Raw genomic sequence first — 19,993 nt, 5'->3', positions numbered from 1 at the left:
AGAGTGAAGAAGCATAAGGGTGACCATCTTTGAAAAGCGGAAGCTAGCCAGGCCTGGTTGGTGGTGCGCGGCTTTAATCCCGGCGCTTGAGAAGCAGAGGCAGGTGGATCTCTGAGTTTGAGGCCGCCAGCCTGGTCTATAAAGCGATTGCCATGACAGCCAGGATTTGCAGAGAAATCCTTTCTCAAAAGAAAAAAAAAAAAACAACAAAAAAAAAAAAACACCAAAAAGGAAAAAGAAAGGTGGAAGCTAAGCTAAATTCACCCACTTCCACTTTCTGAGATACTGCGGTAGATCTGAAGAAACGACACTGGGAAATTCATGAGAGCCTGAACTCTGCAGCAAGGCAAAGGGTCTGTCTACTCCTGGGTGCAGGGACCCTGACCAATCCAAGCACAGGGAGCAACCAGGAGACCCGGCCAGGTAGGTCAGCCCTCTTGCCTTCCCATCCATCAACGGAGAAAGTGAGTTGCCCAAGACACACCTGTGGTCATTTAAAGAGGACCGGAGGGGGAAGTCCTTTGTCACCCTTTTGACAGTCTGCATCCTGAGTGGGGAAAGGGGGGGCGGGGAGAGAAAGAGAGCAGGCCAGGTAGTGAGTACTGGTCACCCGCGTCACGTTAAGATGTCGGAGAACTGAGAGCCCGGGCAAGTTTGTTTAAGACTGTCAGAACTCCGGGGGATAAAGGAGCTGTGCATATCTAATGCACACTGTCATCTCACACCTTCACCCAAAATACTGGTAAAGTATGACGGAGGAAAACCATTTTGAAAGAGGTCAGAATTCACGTAACACAAAACCAACCAATTCAAGCACATAAATCGATAGCATTTGGAACATTCACATGGGGTGTAAAACCACACACCACCTCTGTCTGCATGGTTCCAAAACACACCCGTCACCCCCACAGCAATTCCAAACCCACAGGCAGCTGGCCTTCCTTTCCCATAACTACTGGAAACTACTCACCTGATTACAAAAATTTTGCAAAGCCAGTTATCACCGAAAAAGCAGAACAGAGTCCTAAGCTGGTGGCAAACCACGGAAGCTGGGCGGAGGGAGGGGTAGTGATTGTTACCACTAAAAGCCCTAGGAACTACAGGACCCTAGGAGAGGCGGAAGGAGACTTAGAGTAATGGGAAATTTGGGGTTTGGTGGTGTCTACCAAGCCCCTGAAATATGAACATCAGGGAGCTTTACTGAAGGACCACAGCCGGGACGCTCAGGTCACCTGAGGCCAGGCCGCTCCACACAAGGACTCTGTTATTCAGGAGTAGGAAAGGCCCGTGCATTTTTAGGTCACCGTGCATCCATCTACAAAATGTCAGAGGTGAACCCTGAAGAACACAGCTCACCAGAGCCAAACTCAACTGTGTGCTTTTGAGCTTTGGTGGAAACAATCCACCTCCGGGGGCGGACAGCTGGCATTTCCCAGAAGCCTCTCTTCCACCACCTTGGGACCCCACATCCCCCGGCTCCATCGTTCTCTTCGCCCAGCATCCTCTGCCAGTGTCTAACCCTCCTGAGACTCCTATGCGTTATGTTATGTAATCCTGTAGCAGTTTGGTATAAAAATATCGTCCCACCAGACCGTCGACTGCAACTCCTGGGGGTGAAATGCTTATTCCATCTCAACTGAGCCACCCCTCTGTGTCACTGAAACCCACAGGGAGGGGCTGATCCCTTCTCACATCTACCTGAGCCAGCATGGGGCACCACCAAGACGACCCCTGCTTCCTCCTGTGACTTTTCACGGCGAAAACAACAGCAGTCATTTCTCCCTTCCAAGTCCCACACAATCCATTTAAACACATGCAGACTCTGCCCTTGCTTTAAATATGCACACCTGTGTGCGTGTGTGTGTGTGTGTGTGTGTGTAGTCTTCTGCATCCGTGTGTTCCACACCAGCAGATTCAACCAGCCAGGGGTATAAAATAGTTCACGAAAAATACTGCTGCAGCTGGGCATTGGTGGCGCACGCCTTTAATCCCAGCACTTGGGAGGCAGAGGCAGGAGGATCTCAGTGAGTTCAAGGCCAGCCTGATCTACAAAGACAATTCCAGGACAGTCAGGACTGTTACAAAAAAACCAAAAAAAATAAAATAAAGAAAAAAAACAAACAAACAAACACACCAAAAAAGGTAGCAGTGACAGTGAGGCAAAACATCCATGGTTAGAGGGCATACTCCCCCAGCCTGGAGACGAACCAGGCAGCAGTTAAGGGGTGTGCTGTACTCCAATGAAAGTAAACTTTCAGAAACTAGCCTCCTGCGCTCTGTTGCAACATCGCGTCCCTACCCCCAACAAGCCGGGATCTCCCAGGCTTGGTATTCATATTCTCATCTCTGTATTCATTCCTTCCCTTGGCACCCACCAGGCCCCCATCCAGGCTCAAGGATCCCACGGTGAACCAGACGGACAAGCCCCGCCCCTTTCAGTGGAGCTCACATCACAGAGGGGCAACAGTGAAAAACCAGACAGACGAGAGATAAAGAAACCGGAAGCAAAGGCAGTAGCAGATGTGGCCACAACCATGGCTCTGCTGTGGTTTTGTGTTCTGCAGAAAGAAAGCCTTGGGTACCCTGGGGGACTACAGTGTACGTTCCCCAGATCAGCCCCAGAGCTCAGGACCCCGCCTGAACCAGGTGTGATGTTGGACATTTGGGTGGGAATGACGGAATGAAACAAGAAATGTACCCAGATGTGAACTGCCACTTCTGGCTGTCAGCAGGCCTCCCCAGGACATTCTCACATTGTCAGTATGCAGCAGGGTGTGTCCCAAGAAAACACTCAGCTTCCATCTTATAACCAAGTCAAGAAGAAAGTCGTCAGGATTTACGCTGCCATATGCAAATGAAATGTGTTTTTTTTTTTAGGCTACTTTGCTAGAATAATAATCACTCCGTAACATTCGAAACTATCTATGCCTATACATAGATATCTGTGTTGAACCATATTGGCTGAATAATGTACAGACATGTGTGTGTGCAAGAGAGCGTGTGTGTGCAGCATGTATCTATCTACAGAGGATTTTGTTGCTGCTGTTTAGAGACAGGGTCTTACTATGTAGCCTTGGACGGCTCAGAGCTGGCTAAGTAGGACCAGGCTGGCCTTGAACTCGTAGATATCCACCTGCCTCAGCCTCCCAAGTGCTAGGGCTAAAATGCATCAGTCACCACACCCAGATGTTCACAGACTTTTGATGGGAAAATATACTCCCAGCTCATTGGAAGAGGAAAAAAAATTGGTGGGGGTGGGGTGGGGAGTGGGTGCGGGGTGTGGAGTGGGGGCAGGGTGGGGGTGGGATGGGGGTAGGGTCAGGGTGGGGGGGGTGGGGGTAGGGAGTGGGGAAGGGTGCTACTGCTTAATTCTACAATAATACACTACATTTGGACACACCGAAGGGATTAATGCTCAGCTCACTTGAACAGAAACGATCGGAAATGAATTTGGATTAGAGTTCCAAAGCCTTTTATGTAAAAGGCCAGATAGCAAATAATTTTTTTGGCTTTGCAAGCAACCTACAGCCTTTGTCCCATAATCTCCTTTGCACCTGTGTGTTTATGTGATTTATTTTTTATTTGACTACAATGAAAATGTGTGTGTGTGTGTGTGTGTGTGTGTACACAAAAGTGCTAATTCCTAGCAAATCCACGTGCTGCTCCCATGCCTCCCCAGTACCTCTTTGAGTTTCTCCAGCTCGTTCTGGAGGGCCTGTCTGGATATCTCCACCTCGATCATCTGCTGCCGGAGAGTCTCATTGTCGTCCTCAGCTCTCGCACGCTTCTCCTCCACGGTTTCCAGTTCGTGGTGCAATCTGACGGACACATCTTTGGCTACCTGCATTGGACATTCGGGGGTAACCATCGGGATATGAAGTCTGGGGGGGCGGGGGACGGGGAAGCTAAGGGAATATCCCCACAGCCCCAGAGGGAGGATCCTCAGCTTACGACTTCAGCAAAGAATTCAGGAAATATGCGACAGACTTCTATATATATATATATAAATGGAAGAAGTTCTGCATGTTGAGCGTCCCCTGATCCAAAAATGGAACACCTGATATGCTCTCAAATCGGAACCCCCTTCAGGCACGAACTTGGAATAATGAATACAGCCTTAGCGTTCCTGTTGCTGTGAGAAAACACTGTGGCCAAAAGCAGCTTGGGGAGGGAGGGCTTATTTCACTCACGGTTCCACATCACAGGGCGGAACTCAAGGCAGGAAGCCGGAGGTGGGAGCTGATGCAGGGGCCATGGAGGGAGCTGCCCACTGGCTTGCTCCCCACGGCTAGCTCGCCTGCTTTCTTCTATCATCCAGGACCACCTACCTGCCCAAAGGTGACACCACCAGCAATGGGCTGGACCCTCGCTTGTCATCACTCAAGAAAAGGTCCAACAGACTTGCTTACAGGCCGGCCTTATGGAGGCATTTTCTCAACTGGGAGTCCCTCTCTCAGATGTGTCTACGCAGCGTAGATATTCAATGTATGATTTCAAAAACGAAACTACATTATAAAGGCGAACGTGGCTTCTATAACGACAAACCCACCCCTGGATGAGGCTGTCTCCTCATGGAGTATCAGCAATAACACCAATTCTCCTTGTACCCATGTGTTTCCCGTCAAACAAATCAATAATAAACCTAAAACCGCCTGGCGCTCGTCTGGGGAGGCAGAGGCAGGTGGATCTCTGTGAATTCAAGCCAGCCTGATCTGTTACACAGAGAAACCCTGTCTCAATAAACCAAATAAATGAACGAAATTTACTTTTGTTTTACGTGTAGCGGTGTCTGCCTATACGTGTCTGTCTGCCACGTAAATCCCTGATGCCCACTGAGACCAGAAGAGGGCCCGGAATCACAGGTGTTTGTGAACCACCATGTGGATACTGGGATTCGAATCCAGGTCCTCCGCGAGAGCAGTAGGCAGGACATCTTGGGTGGGTGGGTGGGCGTGTGGAGCGGCCACCTCAGATTCCTAGGAATGGGGACGCCGCCACCGCTGGCGTGAGCTCACTCACCTTCAAGTCCTGCTCCAGGCTCCTGATGAGCTCCCCGTCCACCTGACCCGTTTCCGCCACCTTCAGGCTTTTCTGCTCCGCCTTCCTGAGTCGGTACTGCAGGACCCTACAGTTCTTGTTGGCCCTGTCCAGCTCTCTCCGGAGCTCCTGCAGCTGGTAACCGTCCTCTTCCAGATAGCTGTCTCTCATCTCTTCCATCTCTGCACGGAGCTCATCCAGCTCATCCTAGGAATCCATCCAGACACCGCACGTGAGCCAGACCCTCCCCAACCCCTACACCCCCCTCCCCCTGGAGCAGGAGCGAGCTAGAAGGATGTAGCTCTCTCTCCATCCACCGGCGGCCCCACCCACTCCACCCAACACACCAAATGTCAAATGCCTACCACACGTACCCATCACCTCGTGGGCCGTGACACATAAAACACCGGGGGACCACTGGAAATTCTCACGTGAGATGACGATGTCACCAAGTGTTCTACTGAACTGAGGATCCAAAATACGAGTCGCCATGACTCCTCACAGCTTCTACCATTTCCTGGCTCCCTTGATTCCCTTACATACCCAGGTGAAATCGGCTCTGCAAATAACTAATAACCCTTCGGGGTCAAGCCAGCGGCACGGTTTAGGTACTGCGACGAACCAGACAGACCTTTCGCCTTCGCTGGAAAAGTTTAGTAGGATAACTGTCGATTTTCCCTGGAATTACAGCTGGCCTGCAGACGTCTCCAAAATTCTACCCTATGATACCAATGTGCGCAGTCGGTGATCCTACCTAACGAGAAACATTTCCCACGATTTCAAATACACACAGGGTTTAGTCGTGTCCCCCCCCCCATATCCCATCCTGCATTTCCCATACCACCCATTGCTACTAAAAGATGAGCACTCCCTGAATGCAGAAATGTTACATAAAATGATGGGAGTCCACTGTTCTACGCCGAGCTCTGTCTGACCTTAGGCCCCGACACATACACAGATCAGTCTGAATATCAAAATGAAGTCATACTGTTTCCCACGCCACCAAACAAAACTGTGTTGTTATGTGACCTTCGGAGAAAATCAGGATGTCCCAAAACAGGCCAGACAGTCTCAATGCCACGGTGACACACTCCCTGATGCTTTCATCTTCATTGGGAGGAGGGTAACCCGAGAAGGACACCACCATTTTCCTCAGGTTCTTTCTGTCTCCTTGGCCCTGCCTTGCAGGGAGAGACGCCTCGAGACACCCAGTCTGCTCTTTGTTCTTTGTTTCCGCTTTCTTCCCTCAGTCTGTAAAACCAACCTCAGCCCAAGGAACTCTAGCTTCCAAGGAATGGGGTGAGCTTGGTTCTAGAATTGCAAACAAAACCACTTCTTTATCTGAGGCTCCACCTCTGGCTCCCAGCTCCCCCGCACTCACCCACCCACCCTAGAGCCCACACTCCTGGAAGTATTATTATCACCTCAGTGGGTGACTCTCCCCACAGGCTCCCAAATCCCAATCCTAATTCAGGTTTTGGGCCTCAGCCCCAAACATACACAAACCCATCCAAGGCTCTAAGCTTCCCGGCAGGCCTCCAAATATCCTTCCTCAGCCTTTTCTGCAGCTGTGGAGTTAACCTTTAGTATGTTAATTCGGTGACTCCGTCCACTACCAAAGCCTCCGGGACCTGCCTTTCTCAAAATCCTGCCGGGCGCCCCTTCCCACACTGGGCCTCAGGGCTTCTTGGAGACTTATACCTCAACTGCCTTTTCGCCCTCCTAGAAACGTTCCTGCCTCGATCCATGGGGGCCAAGGGGACCCATACCCTCCCGCGGTGTGTAAAGCACATGGGGCCCTCTGACCGGCCCCAGGCTGTCTGTCTGTCTCTCTCTTTTCTCCCATCTCCGATCACCATTTAGTATTATTTGTGCTTTTTTTTTCCCCCATGTTTTTCAACCTACGCCAAAAGTGAGCTTTGGCGGCCTGAGACCTTGTCCCCTGGCCCCTACCCAAGGCAGCATAAGGTGCACAGTGGGCTCTCAGAAGACGCGTGTGACATGAGCACAGGGGACATCATCAACACATAGGAAAGACCGAGCCACCGACACAGAGCCACGTAAGCTCAACGGCAAAGCTGCTCTGCTCCAATCCACGTAAGCTCAACGGCAAAGCTGCTCTGCTCCAATCTTAAGGCCCTAGCAAAGAACGCTCCCCCGCAAACCGGTGAATGTGTAAATGTAGCTGCGGTACGCAGAACATATATTCTACCGAATAGGAAATATTTCAAGAAAGAGCAATTTGGGAAGAACACATTGAGGAAAGCATTCCAGAAATGTTCATAATGGGCCTAATAACTGCTGACTCAAATGCCTACAGAGTAAGAGGCGCTCGGTTTTCCCTATTTACTCTGCTCAATTAAGTATTGAAAAAACGGGTAACTCCCACCCGCCCTCTTCTCCCCTCTATTCAGTTTCTCCCAGGGTCACCTTCCCTAATCCTGATTTGTTTTTGAGGCTGGGGATTTGCTTACAATAAAGAACTAGTTTTCCCACATTAGAACCTCAGACTGACAAGCCCCTGGACGGAAAGAAATATCCTAAAAGACAGATTATCTTGGGTAAAGGTGAAGTAAACACGTGGACATACGCTGGGCAGGCCTGGAGGAAGAGGCTCTCGTACATCTCGGCTCTACACACCAGGTCTTAGAGCCCCAGTGTGGGAGCCCATCCCCCTAATCCCAGCTTGCAGCTTTCCTGCCCAGCAGTCCACTATCCTGATCAACAGGACCCCCTCCTGTGGCTTGCTGGCCAGCTAATCTAACCAAATCGGCGAGTTCCGGGTTCAGTAAGACACTCTGTCAAAATAGTGATAATAAAGTGAAGATCAGCTATCAGCCTCTGGCATTCACAGGAACACATATGCATGTGTATGCCTGCCTGAAACAACACACGTGTGGTGCACCCACAAAAACAACGCCCCCCTCTACACACACGGAAACCTTTAAATGCTCAAAAGTAAAAATCCCGCCCTCTTCCAGACCATTTTATGCTAGCATAGAAAATATCACTATAAATGTAAACTATTCTGCAGGGTGTGGTGGCACCTGCCTTTAACCCCAGCACTCAGGATGGCAGGGGTAGTAGGTACATGAGCCACGGTCTTTATCAGGGGTTTTCAATCCGTGGCTCATGACCCCTTTAGGGTTGCCTAAGGGCATTGGGAAACACAGATATTTACATAACGGTAGCAAAATGACAGCTATGAAGGAGCAACGAAAATAAGTTTATGGGTGGTGGGAGGGTCACCACAACATGAGGAAGTAACTATATATATTAAGGGGTCACAGCATTAGGAAGGCTGAGAAGCCCCGGTCTACATAGTGAGATCCAGTCTCAAACAAAACAAAAAGGCCAAGGCATGAGTGCCGGGATTTAACTGCTCTGCTCTTAAAATGCTGTTTACATAAGAAGATACAGTTCTCAGATATTGAAATGTCCTTAGTTTTCACACGGGACATCGGGTTGCCTCATCCACCCTGCTGCTGGCTATGCCTAAGAGATGAGTAAACAGCCATGACGAACTAAAAAGAGTTTTCGATGCACCTTCACCCCTGTGACTGAAAATCCCTGGGAAGAAGCTGTGTCTGGCTGTGAACAGAACTCCTGGAAGGAGTGTGCGTCTGCAGAGACTGGTGGACAGGCTGGGATTTCAGTGCTGTGGGGAGATGAGGATTTTGCAGGTTCAGAAGCTCATCACTTTCTCTTGGGCTAGTGGTAGCCTTTTGGAACAGCCAGGCCCTGTCCCGCTGTGTATCTGAGCTAACACCTCGTGATAATAAATAAAACCCCCTAAAAGCTATTTACTTCCCAGAGCAACAGCTTCCACCAGTCCAGGAGCTATGCACCCAGAGATTTCCCCGTCGCTGTCACGTCCTTTCTGGAGCGCCCACCAGTTTAAGGTTGCCTTACATATGACTTTCTTTGCACCATAGAACTATAAAAACCCAGTGACCCAGCACTTGGGAGGCAGAGGCAGGTGGATCTCTGTGAGTTCGAGGCCAGCCTGGTCTACAGAGCGAGTTCCAGGACAGCCTCCAAAACAATACAGAGAAACCCTGTCTCGAAAAACCAAAACCAAAAAAAAAAAAGAAAAGAAAAAACAAACAAATAAAACAAAACAGTGACACTGCTTCCGTGTTGGAGCATGGGATTTGGAGTAACCTAAATCTGTGCTCCCAGGCCATGGTGACTCCAAAGGGCTCCAGAACGAACTCTCTTAGTCCCTTTCAGATGAGAGTCCTGGTTTTCACGCTGATACCTCCAAATCACTCCACAGGCCGTATGTAAACAGATAACTTTATTCTGGGCACAAATAACCACCCACATTAGTAGCACTGGAAACTAGAGAAAAGACCAGAATTGTTTTCCTTTCAGCCCGTTTCCATAGCCTCGTATTTCACGTAAGTTTCTGAAACAGAAGGCACCCTATATTACGTATGCACCTTACCCTCCTTGCTAACCCTAAAATAAACCTCCATTTTTAGAGACAAAGAAACCAAACTGAGGCCAGGCCCTGTAATCTGTCTCAGAGCTAATAAGGGAAAGTTGACTACAAACATGGCTGTCTGCTCCCACAGACACCCCAGCTTCTAGTAAACACACAGCAAATTAGCTGTTACAGGCAGGGCAGAAGCAAACAGTAACAAGCCTCCAATTGCACTTTTTAAAAGCCCAACATCCGTGTCAATGAAGAAAAGTTGCCTGGCATTTAGAGTCTGAGGGTGGATGGCAACCCGTGCACATCCTCTAGAGCAACTGGTACTGGAGAAAACGCCCTCATCTCGGAGGCCAGGAGCCCAGTTCAAGTGTCTTCCTGCCACTGCAGGCCTGTCTGTTTCAAAGGTAAGCTGAGGCTGGCGCTTCAGCTCTTTCCAGGGCCTGGAAAGCTGTCATCTCCAGGGATCTTCTAGTGAAGTCGTTAGTTACCCGGGAGGCAAGTTGTTAACTATGTAAGCAGCTCCTGAAACGCAAAAGGTACTCACTATGACTCGGACTGGGTCATGGTGGACTGGGATTGTTCAAGCTAACACGACACTCGGTTCACTTACGAAGGACATGCTAAATTTCAGAAGACAATGTGTTCCTGAACAGTAGAGACGCCTGCCATTTTTTTTTAATTTTCAGAAATATCAAACAAAGCAGACATAATCTCGATATTGTAAGTGAAGTGGGAAATGCCACTGTCTCCCACTCCCTCATTTCTTTTTAAGATTTCCTGTTGCTTCTTGCTTACTTACATGTATGTGCCTGCATGGATTTATGTGAACCATGAGTGTGCAGAGAACAGAAGGTACCGGATCCTTAAGCGCTGTGGTGAGGGCACCATGTGGGTGCTGGAGATAGAACCCAGGTCTCTGCAAGAGCAGTAAATGCCCTTAACCGCTGAGACATCTCTCCAGCCCCTGATGGCCTTTTACACACAGGATTTGTAAGGGGGATAAAAAATGTGCTCAATCAATAGTTTGTTTCTAGCATTAGATTGTTTGGATATATTTAAGTATTAGGTCATTATCTCACTGAAAAAAAAACTACTCTAGTTTGTAACTACATTTTTATGACATATTTTGACCTGTAAAAAAAATAAATGGCATTGTGTTTACCCTGGGGGAGGGGTGCACATGACATAGGAGAGGCAGTCAAGAGAATTAACTTTCAGAAACTGGTTTTCTCCTTCTACTAGGTGGGTGGCAGGCATCAAACTCAGGTTTGGCAACAACTGTGACGGCCCACTAAGCCACCTCCCTGCCCATTAGCTATATTTTTTAAAATATTTCATATAAAATAGATTCCTGAGGTTGTGTGAAGCTGTCTGATGGTTCCCCTTTGCTACAGATAACGAATCCAGCCTTATGACAGACATCAAATTGGAAGCATCTTGGGTGTCATGTGTGCAGGTGAGTAAAACAATTTTATCCATAAAAACCAAATCCAGGATTTCTTGGTATAATTAACCAAACTCTAGATCACACTATTATATTCAAATCTCATTTCCCTTAATCAAAGATTAATGGCATATATGTGTAAAAGTGCCACAACGAAATCCATCTATCACTGTGTACCTGAACTTAAGAAAAGATCAGTAACTATTCCTACGTTAACAACTCCTTGCATACAGACCCAGTGGAAACACTAGCAGCCTTTAGCTACTGTTGCAATAGTCTCCTCTTCTGGGAGCTCAGGGCAGAAACTGCAGTCTTTTGTCATTTAGGAATAACCCGCCTCGTTTCCTTTGGGACAATGGCAATGCTCTGTGCAGAGGCCCAGCTGTAGCTGAGCAGGCCCAGGGACTGCCACTATTGTTTACCAAGGGGACAGTCCAGCCAGCAGCTGAGTGGCTACTGTCCGGACCACAACATCTTGCCACCTAAGATTAGCATATTGGTTCTTTCATGGCTGAATAAAGAATGCCTATGTGAAGCAGAATAAATACTATCCATGTTAACACCTCCCTGAAGAAATAGGATGGGGAGGGAAGGGGAGGACAAGGAGAGGAAGGAGGGGCGGAGATGCTAGTCCTTGCCTACACCAACACCCAGCCCTCGGGCCACGCTGAGCACCTGCCATCCAGCCAGCCAAATGGAACCATGTCCACCCGAAGACATCTGTCCCAAACCTCAGGGTGTTCTCTGTGCTTAGCATACAGATGACAGGGGTTCAATCCATGTCACCTCCTGAAAACCTAAAACCTCTTAAGACGTTACTCCTCTCCCAGGAAGCCTGTTGTCTGTCCTCGTGTTCTTTTAAGTTATAGGGATTCTTAGAAAGTAACTCAAGAGCAGAGCAGAAAGAAACAGCCCTTCCTATCCTAACGCTGGGCCACCACGCAGGACACCGGGTGGAGTGCCCACTGTCCAGATGCACTCCACTGTCCAGATCACATCACAGCAAAAAGTAAGACTGCGAAGAGCATTTTCAAAACCCCACCAATGAACTCAGTGATCACCAGGTGGAAAGCCCGTAAACATGGAGGGCATAATTAATACGTTGGCAATGAGCAGCCCTGCCTGTCTGATTGTCCCAGAGCACTCAAGCAACAAGGCAGGCAGGGAGGGACCAAGCCAGCGTTTTGTGAAGTCTGTCCTCAGCGTTAAGAAACTTGTCTGGGTTTGTCTAGAATAGACCCAAAGGCATTGGCCTTAATTCCTGAATATTATCTGTGAGTTCGTCAGAGGTCAAAGGACACCCCCAAGTGTGTTTCTGCTTGTATTTCCATGAAAAGGCAAACCACCTGAACTGGGGCATTCTGCTTTTCTCATCTAATTACCTCAGACAGGGCAGAGATGACCCTACATGCTCCTCACGGCAGAAGAAAGTGCCCTCAACCAACAGACGCCCTTTCAATTTCCCAGAATAATGTCGACCTTACTTTCTTATTCCAGACACCCCAGTTAATTCTGCAAGTCCTGCACTGCCATGGTCACAGCTCAGAAACTAATGTGACGTATCGAGTAGTCACAGCCATCCAGAACCTAGTGACGTAAAATCTCTGCACAAAATTTCGTATTGGAAAGCACTAGTGCAGGCAGATGCTGTCTCAGGAGCTCTGTGCAAGATGCAACACATTCCTCTACCATGGTGGGGAGGAGGGGGCAAGACACCTCAGTGTGGCATCAATAAGCAAAAGGCAAAGTTAAGTGTTTAATAGACACACTCTAGGTACAAAAAAGGAATGACTATGGCCTGCGCCTTGCAAGGTCACTGCTATACAGTCCGACCAATTTCTACGCAAGGGGACAGGCTCGCTGACATATAGGAAAGTCCATTAGGACAGGAAACTGATTTACTCTGTTGGAAATTGAACTACTATATATAACACAAGCTTCCTTCCGAAGGACTCCGCAGACACGAGGCAGACACACACAGGCAATTGTTCTGCCTCCTGCTCTCCCTCAGACCCCGTCTAACCAATTCTTTCTCCTGCTGTCCAAGGGAAGGCTGAAGGATGGACTCCACAGATGGCTAGGACACTTTTTCCCTGGGAAGCAGCAACACAGCACTTCTTGCAAATCAAACCTTAGCAGTGGAAATTTTTGTAGCCCTTCAAACACAGGCCAGAGAGACATACTCATTATGGGCCTTTCACCTGAGAAGAAAACAACAGAGGTCCCTAGGAAAGCTAAAAACAAACAAACAAAAAAGCTCTGAGGCACTGCACGGTATACACCAGCTTAGCTGGCAAGCGGAAGCGCAGCTGGTATGCAGGCTCTGGAGAGAGCACCACTTTTTGGCAGGGTAACCCTGGGCTCTCGAGACGTAGTGTCTGCTGTTTAGCATCCTGCCTGAGGAACTGGAGTTGTGACATTACAGCAGCAGGGTCTGGAGGGCACTGGGACAGTAGCACAGATCTTGCTTAGCTGGCTCGGGCCCCGAGTTCTACACCTAGCGCGGTGGGGTGTGGAGGATGTTGGCAAACCCCAATCCGTGTTGTGAGGGTCCAGTGAAGTGACAAATGCACACAAGCCAGACTCCGAGGTCAGACCGCCGTGTGCCCTCACTGGGGACCTAGTCGTGTTCCAAATCGAGTGAGCAGGCAAAGCAAAATGAATCGGTTAGCCCAAGAATTAGCTTAGAAATGTGTCTAAGTTGCCTGCTCTGAGGTCAGGGATGCTGTGACAGCTTCTTTAAAGAAAACTCCGTTTTCTGTTTGCCCAGCCGTTTGGATCTGGCAGAACCACTTCAGGTCACATAGGCCGTGGGTTAAGCCTGCTGCGGGGGGGGGGGGGGGCTGCAAACGCATGGCTTCCTCTCTCACCCCGCTGGACCGTGTTTCACTGGGCATCTGCAGGGCGCTACTTTCTTGAGAGCCACACACAGCCCAGCCGCCTTCTCTGTCCACACCTTTGAAACAAATGCACTCTGCTACCTATTACATAAGACCAAGAGCAAGCGTAAATGCTTTATCGGAAGCATCCAAGTGCTTCTCGCTTCACCTGTCTTGCTACACATACGATAACCTAATTACTGGACTCAAGAGTAACTCCTGACAAACCATTTGGGTTCGGGGAGGACCCACCGTTGAGGCGCTCGTTCCAGTTTGAATCGTAATGTTTCACCACCATCACCTCAAACCCCTGAACCTCCACCCCAGCCTCAATCAGGCAGGTTCAACACCTGCTAAGGAAACCAATCGCACAACCCACTGCTCAAGGCAGGGGCGGCCGGGCTCTGCGCAGGATATTGAACAAGATCTTAACAGAGTGGATAGATTTATATTCCTGGGGTTATGTACTGACCCCAAGGGTCACAACAAATTAGTTCGTTTTCACTACCATCCGCCTTTGTTTTCTCTTGTCCAACCATCTACAGTTGTCCTTAACTCACCCTCAACGTTGTTTGAACCCTATTCTACAGGCCAGCCCTAGAGAGACCAGTCCGATTATCCTTCCCAATGCTAACAAGACAAGACCATGGCCCCCACTGGATAACACCCGGAGCGTGGGAGGCTGCAGCTCCTTGGAAAGAGCCCGTGTGTCCTTTCTTGACACAGGTGCTGAAAGACTACTTGTGTGGTCACTTACAAAGGGCTGCTCACAAAAACATCGCTGTCCCTGAACACAGGCCACAAGGTTCAAGACCCTTCGTCTGAATCTGCCACTAAAAGGACCCACCCCCTAAAGACCTGGAGGACACCGAGTCGGGGGCCCAGCTCTTTCCCAACCCACAGGAAGACCTGCGGGGAAGTCCGGCCCCTGGAAACCACACCACACACAAGTGCACATGTAGGGTCACGGCCGGGCATCTAGATAACCCTCAACAGGTGACAGTGCGGGGGTCAATGTATTGAGAACTACTTACTGAAACACAAAAGGCGTTAGCTAAGGCACGCAGTAAGGACCGGGGGCTAAAAACCAGACCTACAGGTCCTCCCACGGGTTTGGGGTTAAGTTACCAGAACCTAGTGGATTTTGGGTGCAGTGGGGTGCAAAGTATAAGGGGTAAGGAGTTAATGAGGCCCCCGGGAGACCGGTCTCGCAGGCCCTCGGGGCAGCCAGAGGACCCGGGGTCGGCCTTGGAGACACCTGCCACCCCAGAGGCTGCTCACCTTGAGGTAGTCATTCTCCGAACGCAGCTCCTCTATCTCCCTCAGCAACTCTTCCTCCTCAGCCACCAACAGGAGCCGGGGCTGTTCGCCCATGGTAGGCTCCCTGGGGGTCCCGAGAATCGTCCTCTCCGGTGGCGTTCGTCCCCCAACATCCTCCAGAGAACCGGGTCCCGGAGACCCTGAGGGGGCCCCACCTGGGCTGCTTCGGCCCCCGAGACTGGCACCAGCGACAGGGGGCGCCGTGAGCAGAGCGGGGGGCTCGGGGCTGCCCGGTGGTGGCCCGCGGGCTCCGGGGCTCTGGGTGGGTGCTCCACGCAGGGGCTCCCGGTCACTGGAGCCGGTACCCGACTCGGCATCGCTGCTGGCTGCGGGGAGTAGGCGCTGCTCATCAGACAAGGGTTCGGAGGCGCAGTCGGAGAGATCCGAGCTGCTGTCCGTGTGGCTGATACGCGAGCCGGCAACCGAGGTCACAGAGAGGGTCACGGCGGGGACCCGGACGGCCGGAGCCGGGGGCCCGACGGCGCGAGCTGGAGGCGTCCCGGGGCTGCGCTTGGCTTTTCGGCCCTTCGCGACGGCAGGCGGCGGCTCGGCCCCAGCCGGCCTCCCGACCCGGGACGGTGCTTCCGCGGGCCCCGCGCGCGCCACCCTCCTGGTCCCCGGGGTGGCCTTGGCGCCGCCCGCCGCCCTGGCTCCGGCGACCAGCGGCGGCTTGTCCTTCGCGCCGGGGACGACGCCGCTGCGTCGGGAGAGGCGGCCGGCTGCGGCCGGGGGCCCGGGCGACGGCGGCGCCTTGCCAGCGAGGCTGGGCGAGCGAGGAGCGGCGGGAGTCGGGGCACGGCCCGCAGAGGGGGTGGCGGCGGCGGGCCGCGTGTGCAGATCCTTGACGAGAGGTCTGGCGGGCGAGGGCGCGCGGTGCAGCCGCCTCCTCTCGGCCAGCGGGTGCAGGTGGTGGTGGCGGTGATGCTGGCCGGCCGGCTGCGGCTTGGTGTCCTGGGCGCCGCCGCCCGCGGGGCCGTTCAGCGTCTCCATGGCCCGGGCGGCGGCCACGATCCGCAGCTCAGGCGGCAGAGGCTCGGGGCGGCGGCGGCGGCGTGCAGCCTCCCCGCGCGCCCGGTCATCACTGACCCCCTGCCCCGCCCGGCGTGCGCCCCGCGCTCCCGCCGTCCCCTCCCCCTCACTCGGCCGACCCGGGGGACTTTCTCCCCTCGCTCGGGTCAACGGCGCTCGGGTTCTCCCGGCACAGCCGCCTCCGCGGCCGCTCGCATCCCTTGCGCCGTGCGTTCAGAGCTCGCAGGCAGCGGCGGCCTCGCACACACTCACACACACACATACACACAAAAACACACTTGTCGGGCGGCGCGCGCCGGGCTCCTGCGCCCCGCTCCCCGCCCACTCCCAGTCCGCGGGGACCGACCGGCGGCCACGGCTTCTGCCCGGCGGCTGGGGCGGAGAGAAGCCGCACGCGCGTTCCCCTCCGTCCCGAGCTGGCGCGCACGCCCCGCCTCCTGCCACCCGGCCGGGGAGGGGAGCGGAGGGGCGGGGCGGGCTGGAGGGCGGGGCCCGGAGCTCTGGGGACGCAGAGCCCCGGTGCCCACGCGCCCTCGTCGCCCAGGACCCCTGTTTGCCTTTGGATGCCCTGGGGACCCCACCCAGAGCTGGCTCGGGAGGGAGGACGCCGGGATGAAGGGAGGGACGAGGGAGAGCACGGGCCACTCGGGGACACTAAAGATGCGGGCGGGGTGGCGGGGCCCTCCGCAGCGGGTGCCAGCTTTCTCTGCGTTCCGCCCAGCCACCTCTATCCCGTCCTATCCGACTCCCCCCTTCAGCTCGCCCCCCACCGCTCTCCCCGGAGCTTCTTTAAGGATCGCCGGTACCGGATGCAGCGTCAAGACCGGCCCAGCGCTCCACAGTTGGCACCCCCAGTGGCCTGGGCAGCTCCGGGAGGGAGGAGCCGCTGTAGAAATAGGAGCAGCCGCTCGTCAGGCTTGGGGTCTGGAAGGGAGCTCACATTTATAGTTCCTGCGGCCTCGAGCCAGGCGCTGCTGACACACGCGCTATCGTCCTGGTAACAGTCCCGAATTGGAAAGCCTGTCTTCAGAACGAGACGCGGGCGCGAGGGTGGGGTGGCTGAGCCGGGTTTCGAACCCAGGTCTGCGGGAGTCTCCGCCGGATACCTTAGAGCACCGAGGAGCCTGAGCACAGCCTCCTCCCGCCCCGAGGGCGAGACGCTTGACCTTGTGAGCCTCGGATCCCTTCCTCACCTGTAGACGCACAGAACACCGCAATCTGGCTGCTGAGGAAACAGGAGGGCGGATCTGTCCACGGGAAAGTGCATTGGACAGACAGTGAGCGCGGTTAGGTCCCAGGCTTTGGATGGACCGTAAATGCGCGGAAGACAAGCTCACGTCCCATGTCCTCCTGAAAGATGCACTGGCCTCTGGGCAGAGGCCAGTCCACGGCGCGGTGTAAGGGGGGCAAGGCTTCGATTTAAGGCTGCGGAGGGAAGAGGGACGAATTCCGAGCCTGATTCATCTTACTTGCTGAGAAAGAACAGGAGCGGCAGGACAGGGCCCAGAGTGGGGATGGCTGCAGCCTAAAACACCCCAAAGACAGAAGGAGACGACAGACTTGGAAGTGTTAAGGACTGCTCTCCAAAGTCTGTAATCTTAACGACAGGACGGCCCTACTCAGCCGGAGCTGTCCGAAGCTGCACGAGAAACTGACTTTTTTTTAAGCATAAATCCGGGAAGTCGCGCTCCGTGAAGATACCATGTCTTGTTGGGGCTTGAAATCAGACCCTACTGAAACCAGGCCCGGGCATTGAGAATCGCTTTTCCGGAAATATTTTGAAAGTGAGACACAGCAAATATAAGCCATCCTGAGTAGCCCTGAAGTGCTTGGAGGAAAAAGACACCAGTTGGTTAGATTGTGAGTCAGGAAAGAGAATAGAGGCCGGCTGCCACGCTTGATTAACCATGACCACTAGAGGGAGCCCCGGTGTCCTCCTTCAGTACCAAAGTGGCGACTCCAATCCCCCACCTCCTCCCCGCAGGTGACCTAGAACACCCACACACTCACATTCCTGAAGAATTACTTCCCGGACTCTAAGTACAGCATGTCACCTCTTCAGACTATACACAGTCACCCAAAAATCCACCCAAAAAACGTTTCAGTAAGTTGTCTTCCAAAAACATCCACAAGACTGGTACCCGACTTCCTTCTCCTTTACCGAGGACAAAGTTCCTCCTTCTTAGGATGATGGTGATGCTAACTGCACCTGGCCTGGGGTGTTAGGAAATTCTTTGTTTTCCTGTTTCCTCTAAGTTAACGGGCTTAAGGAGGCGGGTGCTTTGCTGGGTTTGGAGACTTGGCTCACTGGCATGACTCAGTGCAAGCCCATGGTCGGGAGTTCCAAACCCGGCACCCAGGTAAAAGACAGACTGGTCTGCATTCTGTGACCCGTGCACTGGAGGGAATGGATCTGGTGGATTCCAGGAGCTCACTGGCCAGCCTAGGAGAAACAAATGTGCTCTCTCTGGGGTCTCAAGAGAATGAAGGAGAGAGAGAGAGAGAGAGAGAGAGAGAGAGAGAGAGAGAGAGAGAGAGAGAGAGAGAGAGAGAGAGAGAGAGAGAGAGAGAGAACTGCCCTTCCCTTTGTGTACCTGGGCACCCTGGGATGCACACTATACATACAACACATGCACACACCCACACGTAGGCTCCAACACACACAGGCGCACACGTGCTGTTCTGCCGCCTGTGGACAAATGTCTAAAGTCAACTGTAACTTGAAAAGCGATTTTCTTTTCTCTTATTAAACTAGTCTAGAGAGTAGTGGTTGATAATTTAAGCTCTTTATTCTTTAGAACAATGACAACACAGACTGTGCTGTGCCTGTGTGGGCACTTTGTCCTCAGGTGTAGACCCGTACTGGGCCCCTCTTCAGGAAGAGATGAGCCAGCCTGACTCCATCTTAGTCATAAAAGCCATCTTGTAGCAAAGACAAGCTGGGTTCACTCCTGTTTATCATTAAGTCTGTTTCTCAAGGACTGGGCTACTTGCAACCCTACCTTTGTTTCGAAAGTTTGCTATGACCACCTGTTGTTATGACCGCCTTGTTATGACCACCTTGTAATCATGCCTTTGTTTCAGGAGGACATTAGGACTAGCCTTCTATGCTTATGTACCTCGCCTGTACCGGTCTACTTTGCGCACCAAATCTCCCATTTGGAAACAGCCCCACCCCTGAACTATAAAAACTGCCTTCCTCTCATTCAATGCTGATGTACACAAAAAGCTTGCTTTAATTAATCGCTGCAACTGATTAATTTGCCCATGGTTTTTTTGGGTCGGTGGTCTTTTTCCTCGAATCTTTGGGACTAACAGAAGGTGACTGACACAGAGTGGCTTTGCAGGCTTCTTCAATCGTCCGCTGGGTTTGGCCTAAACCCTGCTCTTGCCAACCTCTGCGTCTCTTCAGTGCCTGAGGTTTGGCTCTGGGTTCCTCCACCGTCTCTGTGACCAACCGTGCCCGGGACCGCATTGTCGTTGTAGTGTCCACTCCAGGGGTTTCTCCTGCAGAGCGGGACACGAAGTTCTTTGAAGTCATGCACTCTGCACCGTTTATAGCTGTATTGTCACTTCCTTGACAAAGAGCAGTGTGTGATGTGGTGGCCCGAGAGAGACGGGGCACGGATAACAGGAAAACCGGGCTCCAAGTCCTGCCAAAGCTACTTGTTGTCTGTGACCTTTGATGTGGACTTGACTGAAATTCCCTTTGTCCCTTCCCCTCCCCTCCTCCACTCCTTACTGTCCCCTCCTCTTTCTTCCCTCCTTCCCTCCCTCCCTTCCTTCCTTCCCTCCTTCCTAAAACTCCTCATATCCCAGAATCCTGAGTTAGCTGGGACTACA

The 19,993-nt window shown here is 52.2% G+C and overlaps 1 protein-coding gene across 4 annotated transcripts in view; it reads right to left on the bottom strand.

Moving 5' to 3' along the window:
- The window catches only part of Mtcl1 (microtubule crosslinking factor 1), a 111,084-nt gene extending 94,871 nt beyond the window's left edge, over window positions 1-16,213 (bottom strand). For 2 of the 4 annotated variants that reach the window (XM_040752908.1, XM_040752910.1), the window contains exons 1-3: window positions 15,083-16,211; window positions 5,020-5,244; window positions 3,683-3,841 (exon numbers count right to left, since the gene is read on the bottom strand). In XM_040752908.1, the coding sequence (XP_040608842.1) occupies window positions 3,683-3,841; window positions 5,020-5,244; window positions 15,083-16,111 (1,413 nt within the window). In that variant the 5' untranslated portion in view covers window positions 16,112-16,211. Of the gene's footprint in view, window positions 1-3,682; window positions 3,842-5,019; window positions 5,245-15,082 lie in introns of all 4 variants that reach the window. The other 2 variants (XM_013122401.3, XM_040752911.1) reach the window with 2 other exon arrangements.
- Window positions 16,214-19,993: the final 3,780 nt, after the last annotated feature.

This window comes from Mesocricetus auratus, unplaced genomic scaffold (genome assembly GCF_017639785.1).
Source record: "Mesocricetus auratus isolate SY011 unplaced genomic scaffold, BCM_Maur_2.0 Super-Scaffold_100010, whole genome shotgun sequence".
NCBI lineage: Eukaryota > Metazoa > Chordata > Mammalia > Rodentia > Cricetidae > Mesocricetus > Mesocricetus auratus.
The sequence above is the reverse complement of the archived record's forward strand: the minus strand, read 5'-3'. Positions and strand labels throughout refer to the sequence as shown.